The sequence below is a fragment of the Mchenga conophoros genome, linkage group LG10 (assembly GCF_057382185.1).
Source record: "Mchenga conophoros isolate Kocher_MC1m ecotype Shallow Benthic linkage group LG10, M_conophoros_male_GT1.1, whole genome shotgun sequence".
Taxonomy (NCBI): domain Eukaryota; kingdom Metazoa; phylum Chordata; class Actinopteri; order Cichliformes; family Cichlidae; genus Mchenga; species Mchenga conophoros.
Window position 1 is genome coordinate 26,849,740 of NC_140535.1, and position 13,394 is coordinate 26,863,133.

The following is a 13,394-nucleotide window of genomic DNA, read 5'->3' on the forward strand; positions in this document are numbered from 1 at the left end:
CATCTGTGTATATTTTGATCACCATCCGAACACATGAGAGAGGCCACAGTGTTTCCCACAGAACTTTGTTGCGTTTGTGTCCACAACTGTGGACATAGGCGAAGCTAATCTGTGCTTTTTAAATAATGAACAGATGTGTACATGCATATTTGTGACTACATACATTTTTTTTAACAACTGAGCAGTAGGCAGCTGCCTCGCCAATAAATTCCTCATCCAGCGGACACATTCCAGCAGCATCGTCTTGGATGTGGCTGGAGTCCCCGCTCAGTAGCCTCTGTGAGCTCAGCAAAGAGGCGCCAGCTCTCCACCTATCCAGTCTAACCAGACCCCACCTATCCTGGGTCTGGTTAGACTGGTCCCTCGAACTGACAGGGGTCACAATGACTCAACTTATCACCTTTTTGATGTTGAAACATAAATTCAGATTTAGAAATTAGATTCTAAATTAGTTTTAGACATTAATGTGTACATAAACACCTCTATGAAGCCATTTATAAAGATTTGTTACTTAAGTGGGAACCAGTAGTTTTAGGGCTGAGAGCCACAAACAAGTTGGGGAATTCAGAAAGTATTAAACAAGGAACTAATGTGTTTTTCTGATCGGAATATAGAATATCATCAGCATCATACCAACATGAAACAGCTGCTACAGCTGTTTGTGATGGTCCAAAAGTTTGCATGATGGTGCTTTTCACTCAAGTTTCAGTCATTTCATCGAGTCTGCGGTGAGCCAGTCAGCCAGCACAGCGTCAGTTTGTAGTTTTGACACTTGAAAAAGTTCATCTGACTTTGAACAAAGACCTGATCATCGATTCTTTAGATTGGCTGTGGTTTTATATAGTTTAGCTTGTTAGTTTTTTATTGTAAATTGATCGATCTGCTAATCAGAGCAAAGATGTTCTCCCCCCAGGAACGTGCTGTTTGTGTGCTGGCTGGCAGAGCGCTCTCACCAGATTGCGCTGCTGTTTTTGGATGTGCTTAAAGAACAATAAACACAACCGCAGTCATTTTTTCCAATTAAACAGGAACCTGATATCTTTCAGAAACAAAGATCTGCATAAATAAACAATGATGTAATTTAAACAAAGCCCACATGTCGCAAGTTAATATTAGGGGTGTAGTTTAAAATCAATAAACACCAGCCTTGTTTATTAAAAACAAAAAGTGTTAGAGATTCAACAGAATCACACCCTGAAGAAATAAAAGATCACGATGTAGAGTGCCGTCAGAACAGATCAGCTTTGTCATTTAGTCGGGCTTTTTTGCTCAGGAACAAATTGTGACATCGGCAGCTCACAGTCTAAACTGCTGAGCTGTTGGACGTGTGGGTAGGTGGGAGTGGGTGGGGAGTTTTTGTTCCAAAATATTCCAAACCACAAAATCAAAAATGAGCAGATTAACTGTTGTATCAGTCAACTTTTCGCTTATATCATTTATATATTTTGTGTTATTTCACTTTTAAACATGAAAAGATTTGTTTGTTCCTCATCCGTTTTCCTCTTTCATCACCAATTTTTGCCCTTTCTTACCTTTCTCCTCTTTTCATCCAGCTCCTGCAGGGCGAAGAGAGCCTGCTCAACCTAATGATGGAGAACTCCATGCAGTCCACCTGGAAAACACCCCAGTTGGGGCGCAAACCGAGAGGGAGCAACAAGCCCCGTGTTCGTGCACAACCATCCGCTCCAGCCCAGCCTCAGACGCTCCTGTCTGCAGCTGCTGCGTCCGCAGGCGGCAGCCCCTCCACCGCAAAGAGGCTCTGGGCGAGCATGGCGGAGGAAAAGTCTGGCCACGTGAGTCGGAAAGGGGAAAAGAACAAAGGCTCCTCCAAGACCGTGCACTACCCCCTCCATCACCACCAGACCAGGAGCTCTGACCTTCACAGGGACCCACCGCCACAGCCGCCCATCTCCAAAATGGATTCCTGTCACATCTCGGAGGATAACAGTCCTTGGGATGGCATCCATGCAGGGAATGGTGTAGTATCAGGGGCTGGATCTGGTTTCACAGTGGGCTCAAACCCACCGGTCTCTGGTCTTGGGTTCACAATTCCCGACGGTGGGACAATCTTTCGTGGCGGGACCCCGCGGCACCGTCTGTCCCGCCAGGGTAAATCAAGAGGGAGGGGCGTCACCGGAGGTGTAGCGGGGTTCGAGTCCATGAACCTGCCACTCGCAGGGAAAGACGTATCCCTGTTAGACGCTGCTGAGACTGATGGCTACTTCTCTGACGGCGAGCAGAGCGATTCGGACACGCGCACTGGTGGGCGCAAGCTCCGCCTGCCGCAGTTGCACTCCGGGAACGAGGACCTGCTGAGAAGAAGCGTGCTGGCTTCCTAAAGAACTGAGTTTCCAATAGACAAATACACACAAGCAGTTATCCAAGCAGAATCCCGCTGGCTAATTGTTTTTTGTTTTTGTTTTTTCCCACCTGTGCCCAGCATACAGTCTATAAAAACACGGCTGGATCGCTTTGTTCAACCAAAATCCCGATCGCATCCATCAGTGGGAAATCCCCAGCTCCTAACCTGCTCTGTTTTTTAGGACGGAGGGGATTTGAATGTAGCCGTTTGCCTATCATACAGAAAAGCTTCTCCACTGGACTGCAGTTTGTTGTTAGCTTATCATAAGATGTGATGCATTCAGCAGATTGAAAACAAACATTACCTTCAGTCTCTTTCTCTTGTTTTTTTTTTTTTGTGTTGTATATTTCAGAATCATTTCATTTCTGGGCGTCGAACGAAGCACCCAGTTCTGGCCTCATGTCTGTGGTATCTGCCAGACTTGGGAACAAACACTTTGGGGCATTATTATTATAATTATTATTATTATTCAAGCTGGTTTCAGGGTATGCTTCATTCTCGGCCTTTGTGGCCCGAGTTGCATCCAGTGAGTGCTTGTTTTCTTGAATATGTTCAGTGGAAAAGACAATTTCACACCAGAGTTGGTCTGAATATGTACAGCGGGTGACAACTTGTATTCAGCCTTGAAAAGCACAACATAGCTAGTCATAAGAGCTGTAATGTAAGCACTTGTGTGTATAATAGATGCTCATTCAGGGTTGGGGTCAATTTTCCTCCCTCGTTGACTCGGTTTGAAAAATGTACACTGAATCCTTCATTCTCAAATTCATTTTCACGTTTTAGTTCATAAAAGAAAAAACAACTACAACAAAAAAAATCTACAAATCTCCAGCTTTGCCAGTTTCTGAATAGCGAACACATTGACCCCAACCCTGGTGCTCATTCAGATTTTCACACAGACACACACAAACATACTCACACACAAACTACCATAAGCGGATCCCTTTTGCTCACAGCCGCCGTTGAAATATTTGGTCTGACTTTTTGTCAGCTGCTTTCAAATTCTTCCTAATTCCGCGTTCTTTTAACTCCCGGGTCTTTGGAGAAAAATCGTCGTACAAACTCTGTGCCTTTCTTTCACTTGCCCTGTGGCCCTGCGTCCCCCTCAATCGCCGCCAACTTTCCAAATCAACCAAACAATCGCTGAGTAGATCAATCAGTCGTTTGTCAATCGGATTTGTAACAATCAAGCCAAAAGGAAATCCCATTGGAGTGGCTACTGAGCGTAGCTGGCATTGGGCTCCTTGTCACCTTAACAATTGTGTAGTGCCTGAAAGGATGGAAATGCATCACTTGCCATTTATCAACAGAGCATATGCAGCAGCTTGCAACGCAGAGCAACATCGTGCTTTCAGTGCAAAGAGCTGCCTGCTGCTCTGTGCCCCCTTAAGTTACATCACTGCAGCCCAGAGCCATCAATAACCAGAGTTTGGCCAGTTACACTGCGGGCACAATGTTGCTGCCATTGAAAATTAGACCTCTTATTTAAAATTTCATGCACATTACTGCAAATAGTATTCATTTTGGGGTTTGGTTAATCAGCAGTACAGTTTTGCTTTTTCATATGGAGTGGGTAGCTGTGTTCATGTAAGCCAAGCCTGAGAGACGTGTTTTATAAACAGTTTCAGAGTGGTTAGGGTGGCCATGCATTGTGTAGTTCATGGGTAAATTCTTGCTACAGCAGCTGACATCATGTGACACAAATTCAACCTCAAAAGCAGCTGAAATTCTGCTTTGGTTCATAAGAGGAGGAATCCTCAGTTTTGGCATTCTGATGTTGCTATTTATGTGTCCAGTGGAAGCGGGATCACTTGGAATGCATTCAGTGCATGTGGATTTACATAAAACTATATGTAAAATTAGAGGAAATTAGTCACTTTTATTAGTCAGATCACCCACGTGTACCTATGCAGCTTATTATTTTGTTCTATGAAGACGTAAACACTGTCAGGCACCAAGGTGGCAGCCGCTTTTGTTTGACGTGGCCAAGCTTTCACAACTGATGGCTCTGAGGCACGTCTTGTTCCTACTAGATGGACGTAGACAGTGTAATAATCAGCTTCAGAGGCCTGCGCTCTTAAGTCCCTGAATTGATTTGATTGTAAATTTGTTTTTGTTTTTTAAAAACGAAACACATGAGCCGTTCTTGTTTTTCTCAGAGAGTTGTATTTTGTACTTAAAGCAGTCCGTGGTATTCTCAGGGGTTAAAAAAAAACTTATAAAAAAGAACAATAAAAGGTTAAGAATTTATGGAAAAGCAACGAAAGACGTAGATATATATATATATATATATATATATATACACACACACACACACATTTTATATCATATACAGTATATATATATATAAATATATGAAGTGATGTGTGTTTGTCTAGAAACTTCCTTATTTGGAAAGCTTCACTGTTTGAACTCCAACACGACTACTACTGAGCATGCTCCTTCTCTCAGTACAGCATACGACCATCAGCTCTGGGTTCAACAGTCCCACTTTAACCCATCTGATCTGAGGTCAGATAGTATCGGCTAACAGATGGAACTGTCTTTTGGGTCTCACCAAACTGGGATGACTTAAAGATTTGATTTTAAGGGCTGCTTGACCCAGGCCTGATGAACACACATTTAAACAGAGGCCCAAGTCCATTCTACTTTCTCCGTTTTCCTGTATGAACAGCTTCTCCCCGGTTTTCTGGAGTAACCATGCCAAAGAACAGATCTGTGTTACAAGGCAGCATATTTCAGTCTTATCTACGCAAACATATTAAGCTGTCAGACCGCTCGAACAGTGATGTCCAGGTCAGCAGATGTGATTCGACCTCCTCTAACCCAGGGGGCGCTTTTAATTCCCAACCTGGATAGATCTGCATTCACGGGGGGATTCCCACAGGAAATGCCCGGTGATGGTTGTTAAACACACTCGCATGTATTAACCCCCTCCAAAAAAGGGAAAAAAAAAAGAAAAAAGCCAGTGCTGCTGAACTGATCACACAACATACAGCTCTCTCTCTCACACTTACACACATGCACACACACACACACACACACACACACACACACACATAGACGCTTACACAAACCCCAGAGCTGGTATAACAGGGTTACAATGTAAAAGTTTTTGTTATGTATATGTGGTCCTGACTGCATCAGGAAGCATGAGTTTACTCAGAGCGAAACGCCACCCCCTCCCCAACAGCAGGAGAGTATTATCACAGGTCAGGTGACAGCGCTGCGTCTCTGTCCCCTCTTCGTCCCTTCAGGTGTAGCCATGGTAGAAGCACTCGCATTGTTGCGTCACAGTCTTGCGAGGACAGGCGGAGAACTTGGGACTTCTACGATGGCTATTACAGCTGACACATTACAGTAACGACAAAAAAAGAGCAACAAAGCTCGTGTTCCGATGCGAGGACGCGGTGACGTGTCGCCTCCGAATCCTCAGCCAGGTGTTCGTTACCATTCATGTGTTGCTAAGACAGAAAAATGTAATCTTGGTTTCAATATTCAATGTTCAGAGTAGCCTGACGTTGTAGACAGTGGTTTTAGACAAGGCCTCACATGTATGGCCTTAACATGTAGTAGCAAAGGCTGAGGCTGCACAGTGCCTGAAGGACAAAAAAAGGACTGAAAAATACTCATTTGGGGCTAAATTAGTGGAGCTGGTTAGCAGTATATAAGATTTCCTGCTGGGTGATGGTGAGATTCCACACAAAAACAAAGCAAATTGTACTTCTGATCTTCTTTTTTTTTTTTTTTGCCTTGATACTGTGCAGCCTTAGCAAACATAACTGGTTATTATTCTATATTTACAGTGTGGCTTCAATGCCCTCTCCTTCCGCTTCGTAGATAATGTAGACTGGAGTCTCTTGCAGGTTCTTTTTATCAATATCTGCTAGAATGCAACTTCAAAGCATTGCTATCCTCTGTGTGGTACGCCGGTGTGGGTGTTGGCTCGCAGCCCGAATGTGCTCTGATGATCTTTGAATTTTGCAACTCTGTCAGGTCGAATATCCACACTGAAAGGAGATCTAGTGCAGGGGGTTTCTCGCGCTCTCTGTCTATCTATTTGGGTTGTGTCCCATAAAATTAGACGCAGTGTGAAAGTTTTTATCTTCATACTCGGAGCATCCGTGTCGGTAGGTCACGTTCCTCTATGATAAGTCACCACTTAGAGAGGCAATAAAATGTGCAACGGAAAAGCTGTACAGTCCTCAGCTTGCTGTATGTTGAGAGCAGAACTCTTCCCTCAGGTGTTGGCACTGACGCTGCACCACGGAAATAAACTGACGGGCATCAAGCACATAATGGCAGGTTAGAAACACACCTACACACAGTGATGCTTTCCACTAGACCGATTGCTTGCAGGTAATTGGAACCTCGCCTGCGCACAGCTGCCGTTTACTGTACTGACTCTGTTGTAAAACATCAGTGCACCAGCAGGGCTGGGCTCCTCAGAACCCCCTCAGCTGGGTGAAGGGTCACATTTACAGCTTTCCATTAGCAAGAAAAGCAGTTTAGGGTGATCCAGAAATGACAGCAATGTTCAGTTCTGGTGAACGACGACATTAAAAACGGGGCTTTGAATTCCATGATTGCTCCTAGTGGGTGGTAAAAAGTTGGATTTCTACAATTTAAAGTCATTTATTGCACTGAGGTGGTTCTGGGGAACCACGAGGGCATTGGGATGCAGTTCATAAGATGTCGTTTCTTCTTCTGTGGTTGCTCCTTCATCCAGAAAGTGGTCTGAGGCTGTAGTGGGATCAGTGAAAGCAGGACTGGGTATTGCTTAGGAAATAAATACCTGCAAGCGACAAGGGACAGCAGTCCAGTAATAAAAGCAGGATTAGATCAGAAGTCTTGAAATGTCTGTAAAGCAGAAAATTGCAGGTCTGTCGAAAAATGTATCCACATGACAATAGAGATTGCTTAGTGCTTCCTGTCTCTGGTATCAATGCCTAGTCCTTGTTTCGCTGCCCTACACCAGCCGTACAAAGCCGCCCACCTACCTACCGCTGGAGTTTATACTCATCTACAATAATGTATATTACTGTTCAACTACTACTACTAGACATTTTCATTTTCTGTGTTTTAAAGAGGCTTTTGCAAGCTGTTTGTTTTGTTTTTTTTCCTTTTATAATGCTTATCTAGCCGCTGTGGCACGTATCAGACTAGAAAGCTGACTCATTATCTGCTTCTACTGTTTTTACTGGCGCTTTGCTCTCCTCTCCGTTACAGCAAAGTTATGGCTTAAAGGTCTCAGCATCCAGAACCCAGACACACACTCCACAGATCGGAGGTTTAGTCGCACAACCGGAGCTGCTGCCGAGGAAGAAACTGATCTCAAGTAAAACTCAACCTTCAGAGCTCGAGACTCAATCAGTCGCATCTTAAAAATTTATTTGGTTAATTTATCAGAAATGGCAGATATTCATTCCCCAGGTTCAGCTTCACAGCAGTGAAGATTTGCTGCCTTTTTTTAATGTAATGGTAAATGCAGCAGCAATCTGATAGCACCGCGTTGCTTTTTTGGATCAAAGCCTGCAACAAACCTCAAGAAGCACTCATCCGAAAAGCATTGCTTCTATTTTTGTGCCTTTTTTTAGGTGTGTGTGTGGGGGGGGGGGAGACACTGTTTGTGTCCAGCATCTCTTGGTGACTGAAGGTGGAACCAAAGAGCGATTGATGCTCTACCTGTGTGATCGCGTCATCCTCCACAGCAGCTCGGAGAAATCTTTTCAGACTAAATCTCCCGTCTGTACCCACTGCGTACCTTACTCTGCATCCACCATCCAGCAACTTCCTCGTCCTCCTCCTCCTCCCACCACCAGCAAACTCCCCTCTTCTTCTCCATCCTGAATCCCCTAAAAACAATCACCCTGTTGTCTCCCTCCTGCCCACAACTCTTCCTCTCCCTGTCCGGTGATCAGCCTCCTTGGCCCTTGGCACATGGTTTTTTAAAGGTGATCAAAAAAGAAGAAGGACACCTATAGCTTTAAGGACAAATAATGACAGACGCACGAGGAGCTGAAAACATTGCACTCAGCTTTGCTTAACTCTGGCTTGAAAAGAGGGAAAGTGCGGGAAAGGGGAGAGTTGTTTAGAAAGAAGGAGAGGAGGGAGACTGTTCGCTGAACTGGAGCCAAAGAAAGACAAAAGAGTACAACTTGTTCTTTCCTCTGCATTCTGTTTGGAGCCTGTCCGTACAGTCAGGTTAACAAGCAGCTAATATAAACAGTACCAGGCCCTCCCTTTCCCCTCCTTGTGCCTCCTCTCGCTCTCTCGCCTCACACAGCTGGGTCCCCGTCCAAGATTTGTCTTTGAAAAATGTAAAAACTCAAATCAGGAGCGCCGAGCAGAGATGCTTCCATTTTAAACGGCTTACAAAACGATTCAGTTTTACGTCAGAATATATTATTAATCACCAGAACTTCGTGATATGAAGCTAATTAGAGCATAAATTAAAGGCCATTACCAAACAATTCTTTAAACAGAGTTTAAAACTCTTAAAACTAACCATTCTCTATCTTACTAGGCCGAGGTTCATCCCAACTCTGAAACAGTTATTAGCTCCTTTCAAGTTAAAGCTTCTGTGTTCACAGCCAGAGCTGCCATATTAGGCATGGCCCCTCTTTTTGACATCACACAGATCCAACAGTGGAAAAAACTCTCTGAAAGTGGGAGCTTAAGGCATTGTAACAACAGTAAAATGAATGTGAAAGAGGCTCTTTTTGTAGCTGTGATGCTAACAGACCCCATCATGTCTAAGATGTCTGAAAATCTTTGTAATAAACTGATGGCTTTGGTATTTTTCTAGGATTTGTTCAAATAAGGAAAAAAAATATATCATAACACCAACTTTGTCCTTTAAAAATCACAATGAAGACCAGATTTTCATTTATCCACTTTCAGTTTTACACTCTGGTTGTTTATGTTCATAGAAAAAGATACTTTTAGCCAACAGCTCATACCAATAAAAAGATCCAGGTTTGGAATCCAGTCTGTTTTAATGTTTACTTTTGGAAATCTCACTTGAAACCTGGAAAACCTGGAAAGTCCCGCTTTTTCACACTGCCTCACCCACCAAATGAACAGTTTATTCAACTGTCTTTACATCTGGTTTTTCCATCAAGCTCCTGTGAGGTTCAGACATCCACATAACAGCATACAAATTGAAGTGTAAATCCAAAAAAACACTCCCAAGATCCATTTAGACAAACCAGCCGTCTCCCAGCGTCTGTTCTGAGTTCAGCCAGGAAGCTCGCCCAAAGTGCAACAGGAAAGAGCGATTTCAACACTGTTTTGCAGGTGTAAATGTAATCTGGCTACATCGCGCCGAGGCAGAATGGATTTCAGATGCAGGTTAAAATAATTTGTTAAGAGGCCGTCTGCACTGTGTCTCTGCTTCTCCCGCTTGTAATTTCCACCACGCAGTCCATCTGTCTCGCTTTAATCCTCCTCCTTGATTCCTTCCATTTTTATCCATTTCCCCACTTTTTTGTTCTTCTTCTCTCGTTTCATGAGCTGACTCATTCACGCAAATGTTTATCTCCTGCCTCTGAGTCACTTCTTGTGTTTATCCCAGATTCGATACTTGCAGGGAACCAACAGGTGTTGTGATTGCCTAAATTGGATCCCTCTGTATGCTTAAGGGTGTTCTGTTAGTTTTATGTGGTCACAGGAGGCAAAATAGAGAGAGTCCACTGGCATAATTCTAGTTAAAACTAAACATAGGGAGCCATCCCTCCTACGTGGCGGCTGATCTTTTGCACCTCCGTCCCTTTGTTCTTCTGAACTCCTTCTCCGCTCTTAAAGGTGTGTCCAAACAAATGTGAAAGGAACAGAGAGAAGCAATTTTCTATAATTAGATGCTACAAACTCTTTGCGAGAAATGAAAAAAGTTTCTGCTTGAATAATGCGCTCGTACGAACACACAGACGAGGAGAGAAAGGGAGACAGACGGATGGAAAACACAAATAAATTCAGTTTCTTGTGAGTCCTCACATCCGTCAGGGGCTTCAGCTGTCACGCTTGATTAATGCATACCTTGCAATCAAGCTCACAGCTCATGTTTTTCCATTGGGAACATCAATTGAGAGGTGCAGCCTCAACCTTCACACCCCCACAGAAATAAGAATTTATGACTCTTCGTTTTGTCGCACACACCTTTAGAAAACATTCGCACAAAATTGTGGTACATCTCGGTACATCTACAGCCACATTAAAAGCCTGAACGATGGGATGAGCGCTAATCACGTCTTCATCCTGCAACAAAGCTGCATCACAGCCAATATCTGGTCACCAGGAGGACGGGTGGACCGGTTCCTCTGCTGAGTGTCAGCCGAGGTTATTATAGCCTAGGGGACATTATATGATGGTGTTCTGTATTATTGTGATGCTAAGAAGGAGCTGCTCTTTAACTCCCTTTCTGGGTAGCTCCACATATTGGATTTTTATGCTGGATGGCCCATCCCCCAAAGGGGACCTGTGTTTATACCTGGTCTCAAACCAGCGTCCTTTTGCCCGATAGGTGAAAATCCAAAAGGGGAAAAATGCTGGTCGCAGCAGGTCAAACCTTTTAAAATTTATAAGGTCTCTACACAATATAAGCAAACTTAAAAACAGTGTGCCGGTTATATGATTAAATGCAGTGACGTTTAAAATGATTAATCACAGACAGGTGAAAGGCCATCTTCTTAAGTGCTTTGACATGTCTCCTGACCAGGCGTGTTGTCTTCCAAAAGGCTCAGCTGCAGGAAACCAAAAGCCAACGTTCATCTGTTCTAGTTACTGCTGAACGCTAAAAATTGATGGCTCAATGTGGATGAAGTGCCAGAACAGATGTGGGGTACCTCACTCTGTACTGTACTCTGCATGTATTGCATTTTGCCACTCTGATCTCTCTTCATTCCCCAGTCAGTCCGTCTCTCTTGCTCTCCTTAATTTTGTGTAACTTTCTATCTGATTGATGTATTTCTTTGGCTTTTGTTTTCACCATTCTCCCTCAGCACGTTTCTTCTGTGCAGAGCAGACAGTTCCTGACTCATTAAATACAACAACAACAAAAAAAGGTTTCACCCTCAGGTTTAAATAAGTAGAAATTTAAATTAGCTTTTTTTTGGCAACCTCCAAAGAGCAACTTTTAAACATCACCCTTGAATCTCCATTTTTGTGACAAGATAGGAGTCTCCCTCTCTCCCTCATTTCTACTTTCTCATGACATACTTAAGTACGATTGGACATCCTTATCCTGAATCTTATTGGTTGTATTTGAACGACATAAAGCCAATCGGCGCTGTCTATTCAAAGCAGAGCTCGGACACATTTTTCCTCCTCCTGCTGTCTTTATTTGTCCTTATAAAACGGTTAAAATCTCTGCTGTCATGTCCAGTTTGTCCTCCACTCTGCATCGGTTCTTCAATATAATAATATGAATGTTGCAGGAGTTTATCCTTCTGTATTCTTTGTTTCAAAGAATGTTGTGCCATTTGTTAATAGCAAAGAGAACTATTGAACATATATGAAAAAGAAGAGCTATTTTAAATTATTTTTTGGCTTTTTTTGCTATATTTATTTTCTTGTATTAGAATCTTCTTTGTAGGAGGGAAAAAAATCAAAAAATGTATTTTTCATTAGTGCGAAAAACCTATTTTCTTCCTTTTTGTACAATTTCGATGTTTTAAGCGAGACTTTGAAAAGCAATATGATGATGATGATGATGATGTTTCCTGTGACTGTATCTGCATGCTGTTTGTGTTGCCTTAATGATGGCTGCATCCCACTATGCCCCTGCCCACCCCGTGCCTCCCCAACCTGACCCAACCCACTCTGCTCCCTTCCTCCTCTCAACTTCATCTGATGGAGTCCCAGTCCCATCCAACCCAGTCCAGACCAGTCCAGTCCAGTGCAGTCAATAAAGCAGTGCTTTCTGTGTACATTAAACTCTCTGCCTCTCTGTTCATTACACAAACACAGCTGATTTAACAAAGATCTTTATTTTACTCTGGCTTTAGCCGAAGTAGATTAGATTTTTAATACCAGCTTTCAGCTGAAACAAAAATAAAATATCTCTTTGACAAAAACTAGGCTAAGCTTTTCTACCATAATCATCAGCATTTAGTTACTTTCTCATTACCAAAGAAATCTAGAATCACCAAAACTCTTGTGTAGACTCTAGAGGAGTAGAGAAATGTCAAAGGTCACTATAAAAATCTTTCTGCAGTGTCACAGTAAAGTGAGTTGAATTTGATAGTTTGATTTATGAGGTGTTTGCTGCTCTACCAATAAACCGAGGGAGAATAAAGTACAGGGGAGAGGAGAGTAAAATTTCCTTTCTGCTGCTGAATAAATAAAAAGGTAGGACCATGCAAGCGGCTTTGTGATGCTACATGAGCCTGATAACATTTGCTAATTAGTGCGAGTCTAGAGTCTCCTGCGAATTTTTTTTGTTGCAGGTATCAAAAGGAGGAAAAGTTGAGGCTCTCCAGTCAAACTTATAATCGTTCATGGGCCACACACATACAGTGTGATCTCAATTTGGCCGGGACAGTAAAACTATTGTATGGAAAAAATGTACAAATATATTCTGAAAACATTCCCATTTAATGAGACATCCACATATAAAATAGATGCGGTACAGGAGGGTAAGTCTTAGAAAATATGTGTAATTTCAGCAATGTCTCGTGTTTTTCTGCATACGGTGATTTCACTGTCGTCACATTACCAATAAAGTACACCGATCACAGTGGCTCTAAAAAGGCAAAAACTTTCACGTGTACGGTATTTGTGACCCTTTGATGCCAAATGTATATTTGATACGTTTTTGATCCCTATACTTCAAAATCACATCTCAGTGTAATTTTGTGCTTTTTCCATTAAAACCTGATGTATACAATGTCAGATGTAGCAAAAGTAATCTAAAAAGAAACTCATGTAACTTATGCAAACTGGAATTTCTTTTTTTTAATCATTTTTATTATTATTTCTCAGAAATTTCAATAAACACTCCAGGCTCAAAAAATTTAAATTTACTGGCAATTAT

General features: G+C 42.6%; 1 protein-coding gene across 2 annotated transcripts in view; it reads left to right on the plus strand.

Annotated features, from left to right (window-relative positions):
• Nucleotides 1-12,295, plus strand: part of jade2 (jade family PHD finger 2) — a 231,785-nt gene extending 219,490 nt beyond the window's left edge. For both annotated transcript variants that reach the window (XM_085289614.1, XM_085289613.1), the window contains one exon: nucleotides 1,554-12,295. In XM_085289614.1, the coding sequence (XP_085145740.1) occupies nucleotides 1,554-2,339 (786 nt within the window). In that variant the 3' untranslated portion in view covers nucleotides 2,340-12,295. The remainder of the gene's footprint in view (nucleotides 1-1,553) is intronic.
• Nucleotides 12,296-13,394: the final 1,099 nt, after the last annotated feature.